This window comes from Patiria miniata, unplaced genomic scaffold, assembly GCF_015706575.1.
Source record: "Patiria miniata isolate m_02_andy unplaced genomic scaffold, ASM1570657v1 HiC_scaffold_2, whole genome shotgun sequence".
Lineage (NCBI taxonomy): Eukaryota > Metazoa > Echinodermata > Asteroidea > Valvatida > Asterinidae > Patiria > Patiria miniata.
Window position 1 is genome coordinate 8,859,964 of NW_024037058.1, and position 24,434 is coordinate 8,884,397.

Genomic DNA, 24,434 nt, shown 5'->3' on the forward strand with positions numbered 1-24,434 from the left:
ACTAACGCACTTCTGCCATGCAATTTACGAACACAAAACTTCAAACATGTCAGTTAAACAATATTTGATCTATTATACTAACCCCTCAAATAGTTCATTTCTGAAAATTACAGCAAAAGCCAATGATGTACATTCCCTTTAAATCAATTTGAGACTCAAGCAAGTCTAATTCACAAGTTACATGTACACTTATGTACAGTCAGTGAGTTGGTGAGTCAGGTTTAACCCTACAGTAGCTCCCTAGGCTTTTTTGCTAGGATGTAGCCTCAATCCTGCAAAATCCTCCATTTTTTCTTGAATATGGTCAGTGGAGGGGTGACCACTGCCTGAATCCTACAAAACCCTGCGGCAGTGAATGTCAATATGTTAATTGAGGCTTGGCCAGTGACATCCTGGAGCAGTACGGAGGATTTCAAGCATAATCCAGGCCTATATTTATGCATGGCTGAGCAAAAACAACACAAGGTCAGGGGCCCAAGACCTTGACAAGGTGCATCTTACAAAATCACTAACGCACTTCTGCCATGCAACCTCAATCCTCCAAATTCCTCCACTTTAGCAAAGAGGATTTTGAAGGATTCAGGGCAGTTAAGGTTATTAAAGAGGAATATACGCTGGCCATCTGGGACCAGCACCAATACACTATGTGTTCCGTTTAATAATAAGTAAGAATGTAAGTTCTCAACAATTTATAATTTTTTGTCGGAACAAAAAAAATGGATGTGCCGTGTCTGATCGTGTACTGTGGACTTTGTGACACTCTACATGTCAGGCATGCAATCAGGAATTTAGGGGAAAATGAGGAAACTCCAAACCACACAAGACTTTGTACAGTATTTTTCAATTTGTAATGGCATTCATGAGAAGTAAAAAACAAGGAAATCAGTGGATCCGAGAACAAGTTGCCTGCCTGACATGTACATGTACCGGTATGTACATGAATGGTACATGTACATGTACATGTACATTTGACACACGATTTTTGAGACTTTACCATGTTTACAATCATGACAATAGTACAGCCCAAAATGCACTGTGTGTTGGTGGATTTTGTTCATTGAATGCTGCCGGTATAATTGCATCCTCTGGTAAACATGTTTTGACACGCAAAATTGAGTACAGTGTAACTCTCTGTTCCCTTCCAACCCATGCCCCCCCCCCCTCCCAGCACGCACACAAAATCATGTATATTGGTGATATTAAAAAAAAAATGTATGCACTGAGCTGAATTAAACTGTACCTACATGTACATGTATGTAATTGTTCGTACGCTATGTTCGAATGTACCGGTACATGTACATGTACGTACATGTTCATGTACATGTCATGTACATGTACCAGGTACATGTATGAACATGTACAAAAACAATGTAAATAGTACATGTATGCATGACTTGTGAAAATACAAAAATGTAGGCTTTCAAACACATGTAGAACTTGTACATGTACATGTACCGGTACATGCGCATCAATTATAACTGTCATGCAAATATATGGAAATGAATGCCAACAGCACTGTAAACACTGTACATGTACTGGTATTGCTTACATTGTACCACTGCATATTGTACATTGCATGTATGTATAGTATACAAATATTGAGTGGCTCAGCGTGGAATGGGAGGAATATTATCGCAAGGTAAAATCTGGACTTTTCCATTTCACGAGGCGAAGCCGAGTGCAATGGAAAAGTCCAGATTTTACCGAGCGATAATATTCCTCCCATTTCACAATTTAAAGCCACTCCATATTTGTTTTATATAACTGACATATAGATCCTTGTCATTTGATATATCTGAACTTTTATTTCAATACAAACCTAGAGGAAAATGTATTTGTCTCTTCCAAACCACCCCTTCACGAAAATGTTTGAACCCAACGCTGTAGCGCTGGCTCTTTGGAACAATACGCGCTACGCACAACGCTGAACGCGCACACCAGCATGCATTTGCACACAAATACCGCGTCATGATCCTAACTGTTGAATAGTATTTCCCATTCCCCATGGGCGGATAGTACTTTTTGAGCCGTGGCATGAATGGGAGCAATAACGAATGCCACGTGATGTGAGTTCCACCAATCAAATGACTAGGATCTGTATGTCAGTTATATAATCATGTACAGTACATGACATTGTGCATGTACCAGTGCATACATGTACATGTACATGTACCTGCATGTACAGTGAAATGTCATATCTAAATTCGTCCTGCCATTTTCACACACATGTGCTGGTACTGTACACCTACAAATTTGTATGCACAAACACACATAATTACAATGTTAAGTGGATGGCTCTGCCTATACGATTACGCTACGAGACAATCTACATTACTCACTGATCATCTCACTCTATTGGATCGCACGTCATGTACATACATTATCATAATTTACCTGACACTAGTAATAGCACTGTCGGTTCCGCTTGATTAACTGTGTGTCTAGATGCTCAAGATTAACTGTGTCATAAATTAATAAGGTGTGCAGTGGTAATGAGCTTTCTACAGGAACTGTACTCACTGCATTCCAGTTCATGCAAGTCAGGCATATCTATGTACATCACATGTACTAGTAGTCAACATTTGTCCTGGACTACATACTGTACTAATACTACTACTATTACTAAGCATGCTAAGTATCTGTGTGCAGCTGATCTTTCCATCTATACACATGTTACGTACATGATGTAGTATCAGGGACGAGATCGTCAATTTAAAAGAAAGTCTGACAATTGAATGAAAGGTCTAAATTGTTTCTGACAAAGTCTTTCGGTCAGATTAAAAAGGTCTACGTCAGACAAAAGTCTGAAGAATCTCATGCCCAATGTACACAAGACAAATACATTAAAGGGAAACTAGGTCCTGGAATCCCAAAAAAAGTCATGTTTTGGATTGCTTACTTACAATTTATCTAATTTCAAACACCTGGTTGAAAGGAAACCAACCTAATGTCTTACTGTTCCCAAGCAAAGACGGAAAAAAACATGGTTGTTTACATCGAACACAACGGAGTACGAATACGTTTTTCCTGTCGTTCTCACCATGTACGATAAACACGTGTGTGTCTCTTCAGCACGTGCTCGCAACAGCAGTGACCAATCACCTATGCACAAAATATGGTTTCTTACACGTCCGCAAAAGGTGAACACTCTAGGGATGGAATCACAACTAGCACCCAAGCGCCTCGACTTTTTGGGGTCGCAAATGTGGACCTGAAAGTCGTTCTCGCACGCATAATACATGAATAACACAAACACGCCCAGTTTTTAAAGGCTAGTTGTGTGTTGTCCAGGTAACTAGGACTCTACGGATCGCTTTTTTTTAACATTTGGACATGTATGGTCGGGCGTCCACTATCGCCCGACCATGTCCACATGTTAAAAAAGCGATCGGATCCGTAGAGTCCTAGTTACTCGTACTAAGTCATGTAAGTTGTGTGGATGTTTACATGTTTATCCTACTTTTATATGTTGTTTCCGATTAACATCATTTCTTTCAAAGCACATTTTGTAGCCCAATTGGGCTGTTCCAGGATGCAGTGTCCCTTTAAATATACACAATAAAGTAAAGGGAGCTCAATTGCATAAATTTGTAATCATGGAAAACTCCGGCTACCTCCACATTTACATGAATGTACAGTGAAATACATTTGTACATGTACATGTATGCCAATACAGAAAGTTTGATATCCCCCCTCCCTTCAAAAGTTCAAAAAGATCAAAGTGTGGAAATTTATTCATTCATGCTTTGGTATTTCCCTTTCACTTTCTGAATGGCAAAAAAATTAATTCTTGTTTTCGGGAAATTTCTTTGACAGGTCATTCCGATATAAAATTGTACAAAATTGGTCCACCGACTTTTATTTTTACATTTAAACTTGACTTTTTTTGGTGAATTGACAAGAGACTGAACTACGTAGGCCCCATGTCCAGCACATGTTCCATGCACATTGTGTGAATAAACTATTTTCCCAAGCACATATATTTGTTTCATATTGTCAATAAAAGTCAGGGAAAGCCAGAGCCTAAATTTCACTGGTACATGTACGTGTACGTACCATTTTAACTTGTTGAACTCCAGTTGCTGCATCTAGTTTTGTCTTCAGTTCCTTGCTTATATCTTGAGACCATTTTGCAACTCTAGAAACAATAAAGAAAACATACAGAAATTAATGCACATATGTCATATACGTCCCTTTATAACCATCCTTCACTACCTATTCATCTGGCATGCAACTTGGAAGAAGCAACAAAAAAAAGAGGAAACTCCAATCTTTACAAGACATTATACAGTGTTTTTAAATTTGTAATGGCATAAGTACTTAAGTGTTAAATCAAAAAGGAGGAAATCAGCTGAAGCGAGGACAAAGTTGCATGCCTGAATCAATGTATGTAAGCAGCTTGTGAGGAGGGCTTCTTTTTCCAAAATGTATCGATGCTGAGCATCACTACTGAACAAAAGGGCTGCTGTGTTTGAATGAGATCTAGACACCGAAAGTGCATTTTTTTGGCCAGATTTCACAAAAAAAAAATCATGATTTGGGCTAAGTAAACAAAATTAAGTAGTTTCTCGTACCCGCTTTAAGGGAAAAAAGAAGGCGGCGGGCGCTTGCTTTAATTTTTTTCCAATTTTTCCCAATAAATTAGGTTTTTTTTCCTGGACATGCTAGGGCCTATCTTTAAAAAATCATAACTTGAAAACTCTAAGAGCGCCTGTTACAAACTTTTCCAAGATTGTTGCTTACATCATAAACTACCATCTGAATTTTATTTTTTTTTTTGAAATTTGAGGATATTGTTTTTCATACATGTTATTCAAGTTTAAAGATCATTTCGTTACGCATTTTCTCTGTGGTACGATTTTGGGTTTATTTATGAAATGGAGGCCATTCAAAAGCTTTAATATGATGTACAACTTGCATGACTTGGTTTTTTAGGTGCTATAGTTTTCATTGACCCGTATCTCAAAATCTAACAAGCCAAACTAGGCCTACAAAAAATTTCAGTTCTGGGGGTTTCTTATCTCATCTCTAGGCCAATCATCACACCAAATATTGTTTCAATCTGTAAGGGCCGGGCCCAAAATCGTGTTGAATTGACACAGAATAACACAGAACGAAAGTATTACTCACGAGTCTGAGGAACAACTTACAGTGTACAAGAAAAAAAAATGTCTTTTTTCTGTTTAGAAAGTGGGATCAGGTTGCAACATTTTTTACAATGCTTCAATATTTTCCATGCTAAATTTCACTTTTTAGCATATAGGGCCTATTATGGAAAAAATGTTGCAACTTGACGCCACTTCAGCGGTTGTGTACAAAGGGCAATCGTGTAGTGTAGGGCCCAGTTAAAAAGGGGAACAAAATCCACTTTTTATTATAGAATAACCAAACTAGTACTAGTACTTAGTAGGCCGAGGCGACATTCTCAATAAACAGGTATGTCATAGATAGAGGGCAGGGTTTTGATTTTTTTTTAGGGAAATTTTGGGGTAAAATGACGATGACGGTGACAACACGCAATCCGAAAATAAAGATGGCGAAACACCACGCGATGTACCATGAGAACACATGGCTCGCTGAATCGCGAGGCACAAACCGCACTGGAAAATCATCATTTCGGAAAAAATTCCATACTCGGTCACCATTTTTTTAAATTAATTTTCACGCGCCAAAAGTTGCATCCTTTATGGTTATTCCCTCCACTTTCCCTCCTCTACTCTCACCCTTTCCTTTCCTTTATTTCTATTTACTTCATCGAGATTCGGACCTCGGACTCTTGCTTGAAACATGAGACTCTTAACCGCTAGGCCGCGCACGATTGCTGTTGCAATAATCAATCTTTGGACGTATTTGAAGTAGCCAATGAAATAAACTAAATATTCATGAGAAAATATTCATAATGACGTATTGCACTATCATTGGCCGGCTCATGCGACGTCATGGTTGTCGATGTCATGCGTATAACGTACTGCTGTTGACACCGGCTGCTTCTACTTAGTTCTGCACGACGTGTGCATACAAAATGTGCTCTAAAAACACATTTTGTCTAATTTTTTTTCGCATTAACACAGCTTCCTGGATTCCTCTTGGATGAAATCAAAAGGTGAGATGAAAATTAATATGTAGATAAATTGACGATCGAGTATGGACATTTTCCCATGATTTCTACCCCAAGAAACTGTACAAAATTGCAAAACGGGTGTCATTATTAGAATGAGAAAAGTCTGCTTTTGATTGTAAAGATGATTTTTGAGCAATAAAAAACATGTTTTACTCTAATTTGTTCAAAACAAAACAGGGGCCCTACACTACACAATCGTCGTACAAAGTTATGAAAGTCCATTCTTATTCTTAACATTTTTGTAACAAAATTGGAAATATTTCTCAGTCCCAGATTCATGTCTTATCATCATTTTTGCAATGACTGAACTTCATTGAGATGATGATTGATATATGAAGAAAAAAAAGTGGCGTCAGGTTGCAACATAAGTTTTCCCCAATATGGCCTTCGTGTGGCCGGCCGTGGGCCTACTTTGTCATGTTTACATGTATTTTCAGGAATTCTACTCACAATGCTTGCGATGGCAGCCTCACCCCATTCGAACTCGCACTGAAAAATCCGAAGACGACGATGAGAAAAAGCACCGGTAAAACATCGGAAATTGTCCTCAGTACGGCCATGATAATCACATAAAGGGCACCAGAGGGGAGAATGAAAATTACAGATTGATAATCAACAGCTCATTGTACACGTCGGAGATGTTAACGGAGGCAAAATGAAGACATTTTGATACTTTTCATGCCTTTCTTTCTGACGTGCAAAATTTCTGAATGATGTACGTCAGGGCAGTGCAGGCTGGTGACAATCTTCAATAAATTATTATTTTGGTATGCATTGAGGCTGGTTCCCAGACTTGAAAATTGTTGAGCACTAGCATTAGACGTGTTTCAAGTCTTCATCTTTTAGTTTCGCAGATTAAAGGGGGTATTACGGCCTGAAATCCCCGAAAATGTCATGTTTTCGATTGTTTACTTAGCCTTTTTCAAAGGTCTGGTTGAAAATAAATAAACTTAATGTCTTACCGTTCCTGAGCAAAGACAAACAAAAACTAGTTGTTTACATCGGACGCGATTTTGCGGCATGTCTGCGCAGAATGATTTATGCGAACAACTATGCGGCTGCATACGAAACTAGCGCTCACAGAGCTCGATGTTTCCTGTGAACCCCGAAATTCGTTCATGATGGAGCCCCTCCCCCGCCCCTGCCCCCGCCCCTTCAAAAGTCAAAATTTGAACCATGCACTAATATGATAACTTTTTCTTTGGTATAATCAATGCAGATATGTAACATGTTAATGCAGTTTATTCTCTGATTAATAGCACCTCTCGTGTGATCAGCCTTCATGGGGAAATTCATAAAAGTGCATAAACCCCTTTTTTGACGGTTTAAAGTATAGGTTTTCCCGGCCAATTTCCTGAAATGTTCATTCACTTCTAAAAATCGGTCATTCGTTTTCGTCTGATTTTGAATGCACGTCTTTTATCTCATTTCAATTCAACGAAAGTTCAATCGTTTTCATTGTCATGTGCATTCATTTACGCAAGCATTCCTTTTCTAAATTGATTTCAGGTACAGCTAATTTGATTGACGGTTAATGAAAAAGAAACCCCTAGTTGTATCTGGTGCCGATGGCATTAAACTAAAGTGAAATAGAATGGTGAATATTTGAAATCGCACTCTTAAAGTGAAAAAGAAATCTTGTAAACGAATCTGAATGGACATAAACAAAAGGTGCTGCTCAATCACTAAATTGATTGAACTGAAATGGAATTGAATGCTCTGGTAGTGAAAATGAAACGCGTGTTCAGAGCGATTCTCAAATTCAGACGAAAATGAATGACCGATTTTCATAACTGAATGAACATTTTAGGAAATTGGCCGGGAAAACCTATATTATGCCATAAATGAGCTTTAAAGAAACATCTATGGATTCAGAGATAGGGGTGTTGTGAACAATTTTCCCATATTCTATCCACTTTGCATCATGTGTATTATTGTTTATGGAGTATTTTTCTCAACATGATTTTTTTTCAAAGTATACTATAAACAGTACATTTTTTAATTAATTGCTAAACTAATTAATGAAATTATTAATGACTTTCTTTTTCTTTTTCTTTTTTAATAATGTGTGTATTTGTCTTCAGTTTACAGCGCTTTTTATGTAATGTAAAGCGTCTTAAAAATAGTATGAATTATTATACCGGAGATCACCTACATAAGCATTCACGTTTTGAGCCATGGGTTATAGGCCTGCTTAGAAAATTATTTATTCAAAATTATAATACAGGATTTCCCGGACAATTTTGGCAAATTTTAATGGACATAAACGGAAGGTGCTGCTCAATCACTTAATTGATTGAACTGAAATGGAATCGAACAATGCTCTGGTAGCGAAAACGAAGCAAGTGTTCAGAGCGATTCTCAAATTCAGACGAAAATGAATGACGGATTTTCAGAAGTAAGTGAACATTTTAGGAAATTGGCCGGGAAAACCTATAAATATAGGATGGCTTTGAGGGGGATACAGAAATATATTACACGTTCTATAATAATGTAGCTCATAACTTATACCAAAATTGATGTTATACAACAATTCGGGGCCCATAAAAATCCAAATGCTTAGTTGTAGGCCTACTTCCGATTCGTTCGCGTAGCTGATTTTTGCAGACATCGTTTTGAATATTCGTTCTCATGATTGCGTGTAACGACAAGATTATTTCATTCCCACTTCAAACAGGTATTGTGTTTATAGATCGCGGTAAAACACTGTGTTGATTATGATCCTGCTAAATAGATTTAAAAAAAAAACCTGAATATGTCATCTTTTGTATTCAATTGGTTTAAGTCATACCCAATATACAGTCTGTAAAAATCGATGGCAATTAAGGTCCTGCCAATTACTCGTTGGCGTTTCACATGGGTCGATTTTATGTCCACTTTTATGCATTATTGATACCAGTGATCTGCCACGTATCCCCCAAAATTGCAATCTATTTACATGCAGATGACCGGCCACATTAACGTGTAGCTCCTTCAGCGTTAATAAAAAAAGAAATTAACTGAATATAATACACCTCAAAAAGTTGCAATTGGTGTGTATAATAAAGAAACAATCTGGCGTTGCATGGCAATAACAATAAATGTAGGCTATGCTTACCGATTCAAGGTAGGAAAACTCCAAAACCTAAAGTCTAAAAAGGCTATTCTTGGTGGTTTTTTTTTTAAGTCTGAACATGATGACTCCTTTATGTTTAAGACGAATCGTTTCCAGTGACTTGCGCACGTTCGTGAACAAGACAATCAAGTGCCGTGGCATTAACAGTTCCTTTCGGCAAACAAGCGTTTTCTGTGAGAAATGCAATTATATTAGGCCTAATAATAGTCAGGTGGCTTAATTATGCATGGGTGGAATCGTGTCTGACTGCACCAGATAGATTCTTATAGCCGGCCCTATATAGAGACTAGGGGTGACACCTGAAATTCTTTGGGGAATAATGTGCCTCGTTTGCATAAATCGTAAATAGCCGCCCCATGTAATATGTTTATTCCCATATTTTGGTATATTATTGGGGATTATACTTATTTGAATACAACATTTATACCTTAATTGACTGCAATAATCACGAGGACATATGAACAATCCCAAATGGTTGATTTTACCCAACGGTTGCGCGCACTATATGATGAACTGGCAGAGATACCCTAACTTGTGAATTATACCATTGGCATGGACCAGTCGCCCACGACCCTGTCCAAAAGCCACTTGACTAAATGAATGAACTCTTTGTAAATATTAAAAGTTGAGATATTAAGGATTTAATAGGTCGAATTACGTTTTCCTGGTGATAAGGCCAAAAAAAAAAATAAGTCGGTCTCTGGTCAGCGCGCGCGTCGATTTTAAGCATGCGCGTCGATCTTTTTTTTTCCAAAATGTTCCGCGGTAGCTCCAACAGCGCCCTCTATTTCCGCACCTCCTCAGTTTTTTTTTTACCAAAGAGCACCAAGGAATGGTAAATTGCACCAAGGCAAATGATCGAAAGCACCAAGGCAAATTATGGAGGCCACCAATGTACATGAGGACACCAAAAAAAGCAAAATAGTACCCACCTTGTCTGTAGAATCCGAGCTGAAGAAAAAAAAAGGGGGGGGGGTGAAGCCGCGTGGCTGCGTCAATTCCGGAACTTTGGTCTGACCAGAGACCGAATATTTTTTTTTTTGGCCTAAACCACAAATTATATTGTTCCGTGTACCCTATTTATAGGCCTAAGCTATACCAAATTAATAAACATCCTATAAGCCGCAGATGGTCGTAGGTGAGATTCTTGGGTACCGGTTCTGTCCCAATAAAAAAAATCTTCCTGCCCACCAGTTAAACTGCTTATTGCAGTGTTCAACTGATTGTTGCGTAATACGACGCGTCAAAGAGAAAGAACTAGAAAACGTCACGGTGGTACTGGCGGACTCAATATTATCAAAAAGCTATTTTTGTTATTTATCAAAAGGCTATTTTTGTCCAGAACCAAAGAAAGCAGATGAATGAAGCAATCCCGTATGTGTCTATCCCGCCGTATAGCTTTGAGGAGAAATTACGTAGCCGAATGATGGCCGAGTGCTAGTGGTTACATCCTTCGTCTACAGATCGCGGGTCTTGGGTTCGAATCCCTTTTTGGTTTTCAGCGCACGCTTTCAGTCATAATAATTTCCCGTCGAACTAGGCTGCTGGGGACTCACAGCCTTCAGTATGGCCTCGCCTTCTGAAATTTTAAGAGTTATTTAACAGCAAACCGAATGTAAATACTCGAAACGTTTGGCCCAGTATTCACTCTTTTCACACTTCCGCCATGGGCGCGGCATGCAGAGCCTCGATCTGGCAACTTTACACAACGAATATAGCCGGTTAAGTACCAGTGATTCCCGTGTCGGGGTTCAGATCACTGAACGGGTTATTTTTATTGTGTAAAGTTGCCAGATCTCTCGATGCCAAAATAAAATAAAGAGCGGCGGGCGCAGACAGGTTTTTTTTCCCCGCTGTGTGTGATCATGGTGTGATTGGTCTAAAGTAAATTAAAGAATTAAAGCGCCCTCAGTCGCGTGTCGACAGCCAACGATGACAGACACATGCCGACGGCAGAAACTCCGGTAAATTTCACATTTTCGTTTGACATTTTAGGGAGTTGAACCCACCCTATAGGTATCTTACCATGTCAAGATAATACTTATGAAATACTGGGGCCAAAAAATTTGTGACAGTAGAGTTTAGAGGTCGGGAAAAAATGGACGGAAAGAGTTCCATGCCCTATCCATTGATCTCCATTTAATAGTACAGTGTAGATAGTGGATATTTTGCCGGAGGTAATGACGGCAAACTAACGATTACTAAAGGTTTGCCGGCGGCAATCCATATCAACAGAAGGCGCTGTACTCTTTAAAATAGGGCTGAATTATAAGATGTATTAAATTCCCACCAAAAGTTGTGTAGCACGTTTGGTGTAGTGGTACAAAGGCTCTAGTAAACGGGATGACTCGCGTTCGAATCCGCCCACACCACATTTTACAGTTTTTTTTCTCATCCCCAAATAAATAAGAATATTCTTCTTTTATTATTTTAACATGTCTCTCAAACATTTTTTGCAGAGTATTACATTTTCTTTTTCAGATTTGTGGCTCTGGAGGATTTTTTTAAAAAGGGAAATAGGCCTAAAGTCCAAAATTATAAAATGGTCTGAATCCTATCTTGTGAATACGAGGTAACAACGATAATTTTGGCATGGAGCCTGACTAAAACTTGTCACCGGAAAATGTTTAAGTACAAAAAAACAGTAACTGCGCATGTTCAGTGCATATCCGGCAAACTAATGTTTACTAAAGGTTTGCCGTCTCCAGCAAAATATACACTGCCTTAATAGTAAGGCCAAAAAAAAAAATATTCGGTCTCTGGTCAGACCAGAGTTCCGGAATTGACGCGGCCACGCGGCTTTTTTTTTTTTTTTTTTTTTTTTTTTCTTCAAGCTTAGATTGTACAGACAAGGTGGGTACTATTTAAATAATTTGCTTCTTTGGTGTCCTCGTGTACATTAGTCATGTTGGTGTCCTCTACTCCTGAGTCCTACTCCTAGAACTATGAGGCTCCACGTAGTACTACGTGGAGCCTCATGGGTATGGTGTAGGAGCGGAACGATAGTGTGCGCATGCGTACAAGTGCAAGTACGTACCACCTGCGGCGCGCTCCGAGCGATCGAACCCGAAAATGACTGCGATCATTCTGCGCGCGTGCACGTTTCAAGTGTCAGGTTGGCTCAGTGCGGAAAGGGCATATTTTTCATCATTTTTGCCAAAAAACAGACAGAATCCACCGATGTTTGTTGAGTGCACATAACGTGAGTATGTCATGAGGTATTGTACGGAGTTTAGGGGGCAAACTGTGCAGCGGTTCTATGGGAAAATGCTTGGTTGGGATGGACGTTTTTGTAGTTAATTAGTGTTTTGTGCTGACAACAATTTTGCGGGGTTCTGAACCTATGAGGCTCCACTACGTGGAGCCTCATAGTTCTAGGAGTAGGTGTCCTCCATAATTTGCCTTGGTGCAATTTCCCATCCTTGGTGCTCTTTGGTAAAAAAAATTGAGGAGGTGCGGAAATAGAGGGCGCTGTTGGAGCTACCGCGAAACATTTTGGAAAAAAAAAAGATCGACGCGCATGATTAAAATTGACGTGCGCGCTGACCAGAGACCAAGTTATTTTTTTTTGGCCTAAGACTGGATAGGACACAGCCCCCTCCATCTTGTGCATGCACGCGTAGTCATCGGTGAGGGTTTGAAAGTTTGAAATGCATTCGTCACACACAGACACTGACCATACACAGCACGCGCACGTCACGCATGCGCGGTCGCAAACGTTAAACCCGCACTGTACTACCCAGCTGTTGTCCGAGTTTTCCAAATCTTCACTGCGTGCAAGTATACGCGTGTCCTATCGGTAGTAATAGTACTAGGATTACTACTATGGAGATCAATGGTCCTATCGTAAATTCGCGCTGCCGAATATTCGTGCAACCAACCATGCCAACTTGGTATCTTTTTGCATGCGCCATGCAGCACGGACCGACGTCAAGTAATCACCGTCGATGATCGATGTCACATCGCCTTTCTTCTCAATGCAGTTAATATGGAGAAATAAAAAGCTTTTCCAAAAAGTAATTTGAAAGAAATCACAGAAGAGAGAGTAAATTATTGCCTTACAGACTAGTTAGGATGATCCTTAGGGTTATGTTTATGCATAACGCTAGGAAACTCACAATAGCAAAACTGGCAATTTTTTTTCAGATACGAAAAGGTTTATAATATATTCAATATTGAAGTATTATACTCATACAGTATGAAGCCAAAATATACGTAAGTAGTGAACATCTCTGGTTTTATTTGTCATTCAAGTACTGGACAAAGTTTAGCAACTATTATTATCCAGGTTTTAAGACAGTTCTTGCCGTTTTGAGGAATATATTGCAAATGACATGGTTCTGAAAGAGATGGGCAATAGCTACTTACAGACTTGATACAAAGTACAATTGCAAAAGTAACATTATTGAATCAATGGCCCTAAAACTAAAGACATTGCTACATTCGGTCGACTTTCATTAAACATCAGAGGGCATAATCAGAATTAAGGAGCACGAAAAATAATGTGTGCCTTATATCACGTAATTATTTTACGATCTGTTTTATCAAGATGCAGATTTCGGTACCAAATTGTTTGTTGGAATGTATATGCTTTAAAATATATTTCTGTGGGAATAAGACCTACATGTAATCATAATGTTCAAGGTATCCAAAAATGCATGCAATGTGCATTACACCGCCATTAGGCCGATAAGTTTTTTTTGTTAATTGAAATGAGGTGTACATGTATGCGACCATGTGTCGCGGCGATGCGATCGGCCACACGGTATCATGTTTGACTGTGTGCAGGCGCACTTATATAATTTTGACAAAAACAGGAGTAGTGCCCTAGTAAGTGGGTCTAGTTCCACGCCAACATTGTTGCTGTGACTTTGTATCCACGAGATGGAATTTACACCATTTACAATTTCTGACTTAATTTCCCTTTAAAGAATTTCTCCAAAGCCACTCATCAGAAATGGAAAAAGTAAATACTCTGCAAACAAATGTAGGCTAGTACTTTTTTAGTAGTCAATTTAAAATAAGCAAACAAGAATTTGCGATCAAAAACAAAACAAAACAAAGTGTCAAATAAGCACGACAGGGGTTTCGAACCGGGGAGCTCTCACTACTTACGTATCAGACGCACCATCCATTAGGCCACACGTGCTGCTCGAACAATGTTGGTAATTTCATACATAATGTAGGCCTGCTCGTCAAAGAGGAGGCTGTAAAAAAATCATTGCCTAAAAGAACAAATCCAATGCAAGATTCAATTATATTTTGTTTTTGTAGGATTTTCGTTTTGTCCTCAATTCCAGAATCCATACAACATGCGGGAAGTTTTAATCATTGCCTGAATTATTCGTTTTTAGAATATGAAAGATGCCAGGTCGTTTTACAGCAGTGTAACCATGGTAACACGTCTCTGACACGATGCAAGGAGTGAACATAAGAACTTGGAATCGGCTGCTCATCTGTGCCGTTCTGATTCTCTTTGCTCTGAATATATGGCTGGTCAGAACTCTTTTGAATGCTACATCAGGTCAGTTGGAAACAATTTATCATGTAACTGTTTATTCTGTAAAGAATAAACAGTTTGTAGAAACAACCCCTTCCCCAAGTAGTGGGTGAATCATTCTCACAATCACTCGCGACAACAATGATTCGAAAGAGTATACAGTAGTGTGTCGGTGAAGGGAAAAAAAACATTAGCCCTGACTTTCTAGGCTTTTTTGCTAGGATGTAACCTCGATCCTGCAAAATCCACCAACTGCTTCCATGTAAGAATAGCATTAACCTCAATCCTGCAAAATCCTCCGTTATTTCTTGAATGCGGTCCTTGGAGGGGTGACCACTGCCTCAATCCTGCAAAATCCTCCAGCAATCACTGTCAATATGTTGAGGCAGAGCCAGTGACATCCTGGAGCAGTGTGGAGGATTTCAAGTATAATATAGGCCTTAATTTATGAACGGCTGAGCAAAAACAACACAAGGTCTGGCCCAAGACCTTGACACAGTTCATCCTCTGAAATCAGCAATCACACTTTTGCCATGTAACCTCAATCCTTCAAAATCCTTCATTTTGCAAAGAGGATTTGGGAGGCTTAGGGTTAGGGCGATTTACATGGTTACACCTCTATGTTCCGACACCCCTATGTTCCGACTGCACATATTCCTATTCCTAACCCTAACCCTAACCCTAACCCTAACCGGGAGTAACACAATCTAGGTTGTTGGAACATAGGGGTGTCGGAACATAGAGCAGTCACCATTTACATACATTACCAGATGCAAATTCTATCTTGTGAGTAATCTCATGTCATGCATTCCAGTCAGTATGCATGTACAGTGTATTGATAAAATCCAGTAAATTGTATTGAATCGTTATTTTTCTTTTGTTCCAGATGTTCAATTGCTGGAGAGGTCGGATACTCTCAGAAGTTCACACACAAAAGAACATGTACAACAGCAGGTACACATTTAGGCTATTTTGTACAAGCCTGCATGAACATACCGGTACATGTAGGACAATGTAAGATTGTGATATCTCATAACTGATTTCATACAGGCATGCAACTTTTCCTCGGATCAGCTGATTTCCTCTTTTTTTTACTTCACATGTGTGCCATTGAAAATAGAAAAAACACTGTGCAAAGTCTGGGAAAAATTTGAATTTCCTCTTTTTTTGTGTGATTTCCCAGTTGCACGCCTGTTTCATAACATGGATCTTATGATTGTTATTCAACAACCATGGACATTAGGGGAGGTGCCACATCAAATACATAGGTGTGGGCCGTATTATGTTACAATTTGCCACTCCAAACCATTGAGGTTTTAGTAAATAGACCTGGGACCTTGTAGACAAGGCAATGACCAAAGCTCCTGGATGTCCGCACTCACCTATTGGGAGGAGCGCCAGTCCCATTCTTTGTTCACACTATTACGTTTATATGCGGAGAATTCATATGACCTTTATACGTGTAGGGATGCATCGGAACCTGGCAGCCAAGTACCCGGCTGCTGATGTCAGAAACCGGTTCCAGGTTATGGAACCAGGTACCCTTAACCGACTTTACATATTTTACGTTATTAGTAAGTCAGTGAAAACAAAAAGGTTTTGAAGGCCATTTCTGGGAAATTTCAAAAATCAAAACCAGGCGACGTGGAAAACCAAAACAGATTTTACATTTATGTGTATTGTAATGCCCTACATAGTATGCTCCGGGAAGTTGTACTTCAGAAAAACATCCAGTAATATTGATTGTTCTCAGCTAATTTTCTGCTTAGCTCAAAAATGTGCTAAGCACAGTTTTCTGCTTATTAGAGACTCAATGTACATGTAGTTGGGATCCTCCGGTCCGTTTGTATTGCAGGCTCAGGTCTTGTCTCCTGACTCCAGGCCACAGCTGTGTTCTAGTTCACCACACATCGATAGGAATAAAGCCATTGTACTCGGACATCGCAAACATACTAAAGGTAAGTAATAATGGACTTCTGTTTGTAGTAAAAATCAATACAGACATAAACGGGTGAATTGTTCCCAACAGAAGGGCAAGTGGTATAATTTACAAATATAACATGGTTTGAGAGTGGATAGTCAATTTTAGCTTCTGTTATTTTTGGAATTTGACAAACTAGTCCCCGAGACGAAGATTTAATAAGAGCGACTTGTAAATGATGTGCAATGTACATGTAAACATTGCCAGTCCAAATTAAGGCCCATTGTTCATGTACCGGTAGCATCCAAATTTTTTTTACATACTTTATTTCGAGGGCCAAAGTACAAAACGGTAGGAAAGCCCTTTGGCCAAAAAAAAAAGTCTCCGGTTTCTGGTATGCGCATGCGTCACCGTGCCATGCGCGTCGGCAAAACCGACAAAGTTTTTTTTTCAATAAAAGATGATGTCTCAAAACCGCCAAACTCACTGGTTTGACTGGAATCCTGCTGCTGCACAATTTTAACGTGTTTTTAGATGGGTTATGATCAAAAATAAGCTATATTATGTGGCCTCTCTGGACTCCCATATATTTGCACTAAGTTTAGTCGGGCACCGTTTGCAGTCATCAGCCCACATTTGAAGCAAAAAAAAAAACCGGTAAAAAAAAAAAAACCTGCGTCGCTGCACCACTTTTTGGGCAAGCTCTATACCAGAAACCGAAGACTTTTTTTTTTTGGCCTTTTCAAAAATCCTGTATCTGTGCCTTGTGCATTTGAATTCTTCAAAATAATGCAAAATTACTGGCTGTATTTTGGTGTATTTTGGTGTTTAGGGTTAATATGTACCTGTATGTACAGCAGTGTTGGACACTTTCCAATTTAAGTCTTGCATTTACCAGGGAGTGATTGTACATACATGTTTACTGTAAAGTTTTTCAAATGATTAAACCCAAACAATCATGGAAGATGCATGATGTTGAACTCACCATTCACTGTACTGGACTGTAAGTGTAGTTTCCCCATGTTATTGTTGGTCATTGTTAGCATTTGTACACATCTTGCAGATTTCTTGACGATAGGAATACCAACAGTCAAGCGGCATCAGCAGTCATATCTTGAGAAGACTCTTGACTCAATCATTCAAAGTACGAGCATTGAAGAACAAGCCTCAGTAACAGTCGTAATATTCTCAGCCAACTTTGATGAGGAACTGAACAATCTTCTTAAAGTGGAACTGGAGTCCACCTACCGAGAACACTTTACCTCTGGCTTCATGCAGCTCATCACAGCCCCCAACTCATTCTATCCTCCCTTGGAAAATCTCAAGCAGAATTTCGGTGACTCTAAGGGGCGCGTGTCGTGGCGCGCCAAACAAGTCGCGGACTATGCGTTCCTGTTCAGTTACTGCCAGGGTCTGTCGGAGTACTACCTGCAGCTGGAAGATGATGTCATCTCCTCTCCAGACTTTGTCCAGTCGATTAAGAATTACCTGGACGTGGTGACATACAAGCAGTGGACAACGCTGGAGTTCTCGGAGCTGGGCTTTATAGGGAAACTCTTCCGTTCGAGTGAGCTACCCCGGCTGACCCAGTTCATGCTCTTCTTTTACGAAGACCAGCCTGTTGACTACTTGCAGAAATACTACAATTACTTAAATGCCCAGGAGGGGACGTTCAGACATGCACCATCGCTTTTCCAGCACATTGGCATGAAGTCCTCTCTGAGAGATAAGGAACAGGAGCTGATTGACAAGTTCTTTGAGGACAACGCGAGGAAGTATCATGCTGACAACCCACCGGCCGTGCTGTACAGCAGCATGGAAGCCTTCAGTATGTACACACCTCAGCTTGCCTACAGCTCCAAGCCGGGCTACTTCTGGGGGAAGACACCCATCACTGGAGACACCTTCCTGCTTGTCTTTGAGTCGCCCGCCCACCTTTCAAGAGTCGTTATGGAAACAGGGTCAGAGAAAAACCCGGACGATTACCTGAGGTCGGGAAAACTTGAAGCCAGCCCCGTGGTGATGATGCACAGTCTGGATGGGACTCCGCGGTGTGCAGATTACCGCAGCATCGGCAAGTTCACTGACGGACGATTGGATGTCAGTGACTTGGAGACAACTCTGGACTTCAAAACGACCTGTTTACAGATAACCATCACCAAAAGTCAGCAGCAGTGGCTGTTGATCAAGGAGATCGCTGTATGGGTCCACAGGTGATTACATGCAGGTGTATTCCACAATTCCTCCCATAAGGTACGTGTAGGTTACGCAGTCGCATACAGTTATATGATACACAAGGTATTTGGGCTAGAAACTAAACCCCAAAATGAGCAAGAGATACTAACACCATGAACCATGGCTGCATATTTTATAGCTCCGGGACCGGGACATTTTAATTCTTAGCTTACCTTAAAAACTTACTTTGGGAACTAACAAAGGCAACTGAAACATTTATTCAGTACTGTGACAAGACTCTCTAATTTAGAATTGGCTATTTACCTTCGGGCTTAAGGATCACGTAAGCGATCTACATACAACGGTGGAGGCGGAGGTCACTTAGGACATGTGGAAGTAAGCCGGAGGATTGAGGCTGTATTCGATTTTCACTTGGAGGAAGTTAAAGGATTTTGCAGGATTGAGGATGCATCCTAGCGAAAGGCCTAGGGGGTTAGGGTATTTAAGTGAAAGGTATTTATAATAATAATAATTTATTAATTTATAGTGCGCAAATTCCATTTAAAATATGTTCAAATGCGCATTACAGTCATAAAAAAAAATAAAAAATAAACAGACGTATACGCAAATTCAACAATACAATGAACACTGATACAGGGTACAAAAAATCAATAAAAAGCTCTCATAAAAAGATGAGTTTTAAGTAATTGTTTAAAAACATTCAGGCTACTTGCTTCTCGGATATTTAATGGCAGTGCATTCCATAACTTAGGTGCAGCACACTCAAATGCACGATCACCAAGGGTGACCTTGGTTCGACTTGCTGAGTAACTGAGGAGTGTTTTGTCATTGGAAGATCTGAGATTGTAATTGGATGAAGATCGTTTTTGGATTAGATGGCATAAATATAAGGGAGCTAGACCATAAAGAATTTTATAAGTTATTAACAGAATTTTAAACTCAATCCTGAATCTCACCGGAAGCCAATGTAAATAAAAAAACAGTGGGGTGATATGACAGTATTTGTAAGCGTTACAGACTAGTCTGGCGCGGGAATTTTGCACACGTTGAAGCTGTGATATTTGAACGTCAGGCAATCCATAGAGGAGGCTATTACAATAATCCAACCGACTAGAAATAAAAGAGTGAATTAACGTTTACAATACATAACTCTAATAGATTGAAAACCCTCTTAGTAATATACCGGTACATGTACATGTACCGGTACATACCTGTTGTACAGTGAGACTGTCGTTAAAAACCCAACTAAAAACGACCAATTCATTTACCAATTGGAACCTATTCATTTACCAATTGGAACCAATTCATTTACCAATTTAAACCAATTCATTTACCAATTGGAACCTATTCATTTACCAATTGGAACCTATTCATTTACCAATTGGAACCTATTCATTTACCAATTGGAACCTATTCATTTACCAATTGGAACCAATTCATTTACCAATTGGAACCTATTCATATACCAATTGGAACTAATTCATTTACCAATTGGAACCTATTCATTTACCAATTGGAACCAATTCATTTACCAATTGGAACCTATTCATTTGCCAATTGGAACCAATTCATTCACCAATTGGAACCAATTCATTTACCATTTGGAACATATTCAATAACCAATTGGAAACCAATTGGAAACCAATTGGTTTCAATTGGTTTGTGTCGTAAGTCCGGATCTTTTCTCAACGGGACCAATCCAACCAACATGACCAATTGAAACCATTTCAATACCAATTCACAAACCAATTTTTAAAAACCACTTCTAAAGTTCTAACCAACTCGAGAATCAACTAAAACCATTTCAGTACCAATTGAGACCAACCCACCAACCAATTGAAACTGGCCCAATGACCACCAATTCAGACGAATTTAAACCAAATGAAACCATTTCACTACCAATTCAAACCAACCCACCAACCGAAACCACTCCCCATACAAATTTAAAATTGCATTTAACATCATTGAAATAACTTAATTTCATTGTAGTTTTATTCTTATTTCAAATTGCTGATAAAAACACTATGTTACCGTAAAATGATGTGCAAGAAACACTTAGAAAACAGGCCTACATGATGCTTATTACATGTATTTAAGCACATGCTGCATACATGTATTCTTTGTAATAACTGTTAAATGACAATAATAATTCACTATAGAAAAAACACAGGAAACAAAAACAATAGGCCTATCATATACTTAAAACCAAGATACAATGTACATCCATGTACAAAAACATAATACATGTATGTACATGTACCTCTTGCAATGCTACAGCAGGCCCTTCCATCCCTGTAGGTTGTGCACCATCATCCTTATTAGGAGAGGACAACTAACCACAGGCTTTGAGATCTGCAAAGTCCTGTGACTCTGTCTGTATGAACGTAAGTGAGTCGCTAGACAGCAAACACAACATTCTGACCAGACAACACCGCTTTCACCTCACCTCTGGGCGGAAGTACCGGGTACCATATCTGATGCATCTCTCTCAAGCTCAAGGAGAAGAAGGGTCTTACCCGGTTCATCCTGGCGGGAAACACCTGCCACGTGTTGAATAACTTCTCATATAATGGCACCAAAGTCGAGTCAGTTTAAGTAGAAACAGATTGTGGCACTAGCGGAAGGGAGTGCGATGGGCATGCGTTGTCATTCTTACACTGCACTTGTCATTCTTGCTCTGCCTTGCAAAATGGCCTACTTCCCCTACAGTTGTGGCACCTTGTGAAAACGAGGACACTTTTTACATCATAATACCATCTCAATGGAAGTCAGTAATGTTGACAGACTTGAGTTTGGAACTAAGAAACATTTCAAATTTTGTTGGAAAATGTGTACGGTACATTCTTTCCTATCCGAGGTGCGGAGTCGGCTAGCAGCAGCGTTGGTTTTTGTACAGGTGCCAGATTGGTGGGGGCCAAGTTGGCAAAGTGGCGAGTTAGTGGGTGCCGAGTTGACAAGGCACTTGTTGAGTTGGTAGGTGCTGAGTTGGCACATTTGTGGGGCTAAAAAGTATCATGATAATAACACTTACGTAAGATTGCAATGTAATTCCAACAATCTCCTCTCCAGAAAGACAAAATGTTATGGAATGGCAAAGGGGGGAAGGAAATGACCAGTGGAGAGACTGGGCGTGGCACAAAACGGTGTATTTATTTATCAAGTTCAAGTTGTTGGCATGGTTGGCTTGGATAGTACACAGAACATGTACATGTAGCTGTGAAAAGCCCTGGTAAAAGCACCATCATATCAGCTCGTAAGCCCATTAGCCCTGGCAGTGGTAAGCCCTTTTTAAATTAGCGGTGGCACTTTTCTCAACACACAGTCTGTTGCCTCTACTGCATCTCTGGGTTCAATGTATAATGCCAAGCTTGCGCTATTGCTCCCATACTCACTTTAATTGTAAGTAATGTCACACTTCTTGCAACGCAAGGACAGCTTCCTTCCCTTTTTCAGTCCGTCCACAGTGAAAAACGTAATCTTCACAAAATCATGGTGCCGCCATAGTTTGTCGAAGCAGAATAAACAATTTCTGCAAGGAGAAGTAGCAAAACACTTGACTCTTTGACAGTAGGTAAGGCAGCACTCGAACTTGAAGAGGGTCCGGCACTTGAACTTGAAGGTACACTTGAATTCTGAAGTTGCAATGCTAGGGTTCAACTTCAGTTCACAAAGTTCTTCAGGAATCCCAACACCTTCACTTATCACTTCAGTTGAAAACTGGTCCAGAGGTACATGTATTCCTCTTGGTAGCTTCTACAAAACTGAGAACACTTTCAATGCCAAACCTTGTTACAAGGAAGCAAAGCTTTTCGTTATCAGATATTGAAGCAAACTTGAGAAAATTTGAATTGTCTGAAAAAAACTTTGACAAAGAAACCATGAAGGCTTTAATGTTTCCTACAGTTTCTGCTTCCTCTCGCAGAATTCTCCCGATGTCCAAAAGTTTTCTTTTCGACATTTCACATGGCTGTGGGAATATCAGCCTTGACGTAAAGGTAATAAAGGGACAATTATAAAACAAAATGTGGAATATAAGGGAGGATAAAGAACCGGCAAGTATGAACGTACGGGCGAGGAATTCAGAGGTAACGTGGCATGATAATCTGGATGAAAATTAATGCAACTTGTAGTTGTCTTGACCCAGGTGTATCATTTCAGCCCTAAGTGTTTGTTTGGCTTCCATCTTTGCTGCGTCTTACTCTTTGATTTGTCTGTTGACTTCTTTCATACGCCCTCAAAAGTGTTTGGCATGGTGTGTATCTGTCTGTGGCGAAACTCGCCAAGAGCTGCATTTTCAATTACACCTGTTCGAGGCACCTGCGTTAGTATGACCTCCATGATGAGGAGATTGCGTAGCCTTGCTGCAGTATCAGCTGTCAGACGTGTTCCATTTTATGGTTAAACAATTTTGTGTCTGTTTTGGAAATTTTTTCTCTGAAAATTCTTTTTTAACAGTAAATTGGCAAAAAGCATTGGGCTGGTCAGTCAACTTTCACAAAGAATTTCACCTGTATCGATGTTACCTCCTCGAAAGTGTTAGGCATGGTGTGTATCTTCCTTTGGTGAAACTCGCCAAGACTGTCATTTTGGATGACACCTGCATGGGGCGCCTGCGTCAGAAGTATCTCCATTATTATGAGAATACGCAGCCTTCCTGCAGCCTGCCAAAAGGAAGCGGGCGGGGATGCTAAACTGTTTTTTTTTTGCAGTGTCAGCTGTCAGCTGTGTTCCTGCAAGACAGTTACACCGTTTATATGGTTAAGGTCACTTACATACATGTACATCAGGTATGTGTAGCTTCATAAAAAAAGTGATGTTTAAAAGAAGTGATGTTAGATATAATGTGCCCTTTCCCACTTAATTTCTTCATGCTAAATTCTTTACAAACTTACTCTTGATTTCTAGCTTGTTGTGTTTTGCCCTTGCAACAATACCATGGTGCACACTCTTCATGAAGTGCTCTGCAAGCAACGTTGTTTTGTTGCCAATCGCCTGACGCATTTTGGGCATTGTCATTTGCTGGTCCTCTTGTTTCAGGAATTCACCAAACCTCTCCATGGGGAGGAGGTATTGATAAATGGTTTGCAGTTGTTTGCCTTCTAGACGTAGTATCGTCACTGGTCTTCAATGAAAATTCAGTTTTGTTAGTCTTTAAGCCCGGTTCATACTTCACGCGAAAGCGAAAGCGAAGCGAAATTCATGACGTCAACAATACATTCGAAGCACGTCGACCGTTGTTGACGACATGAATTTCGCTTCGCACATACTTTCGCGTTAAGCATGAAGCGGGCTTTAGTGTGAGTTGCATTCAAAAACAAAATTGTGTCAGTACGTGACATAAAATGTGACATCTTATGAAAAACTTGTTAACAGGGAACACCGTGTCTCTTTTACATCTTTTTCTCGTGTACACACAGTCTCAGCAAGGTTGTAATACGCAAATCAGTTAAGTTAGTTGATTGAACACCTTGGAATAACTTCCCTCGTTGCAATTTTTGTAAGAACAATACAGGTAGCTGTTAGTCTTAGCAGCATATATGTACATGTATGTAGTTTCGGAAAAACTTTTGTTTTTGTTTGG

General features: G+C 39.7%; 2 protein-coding genes across 9 annotated transcripts in view; one reads left to right on the forward strand and one right to left on the reverse strand.

The window, feature by feature from the left end:
* LOC119726304 (voltage-dependent calcium channel subunit alpha-2/delta-2-like) overlaps positions 1–6,854 on the reverse strand; it is an 87,756-nt gene extending 80,902 nt beyond the window's left edge. For all 8 annotated transcript variants that reach the window (XM_038197953.1, XM_038197951.1, XM_038197947.1 and 5 more), the window contains exons 1-2: positions 6,572–6,854; positions 4,057–4,138 (exon numbers count right to left, since the gene is read on the reverse strand). In XM_038197953.1, coding sequence (XP_038053881.1) covers positions 4,057–4,138; positions 6,572–6,681 — 192 coding nt within the window. In that variant the 5' untranslated portion in view covers positions 6,682–6,854. The remainder of the gene's footprint in view (positions 1–4,056; positions 4,139–6,571) is intronic.
* Positions 6,855–14,595: 7,741 nt separating this feature from the next.
* LOC119726305 (alpha-1,3-mannosyl-glycoprotein 4-beta-N-acetylglucosaminyltransferase C-like) lies at positions 14,596–19,340 on the forward strand. The gene is made up of 4 exons (XM_038197955.1): positions 14,596–14,760; positions 15,623–15,690; positions 16,592–16,694; positions 17,721–19,340. The coding sequence occupies exons 1-4, from the start codon at positions 14,652–14,654 to the stop codon at positions 18,872–18,874; spliced, it is 1,434 nt and encodes a 477-aa protein (XP_038053883.1). The 5' UTR covers positions 14,596–14,651; the 3' UTR covers positions 18,875–19,340.
* Positions 19,341–24,434: the final 5,094 nt, after the last annotated feature.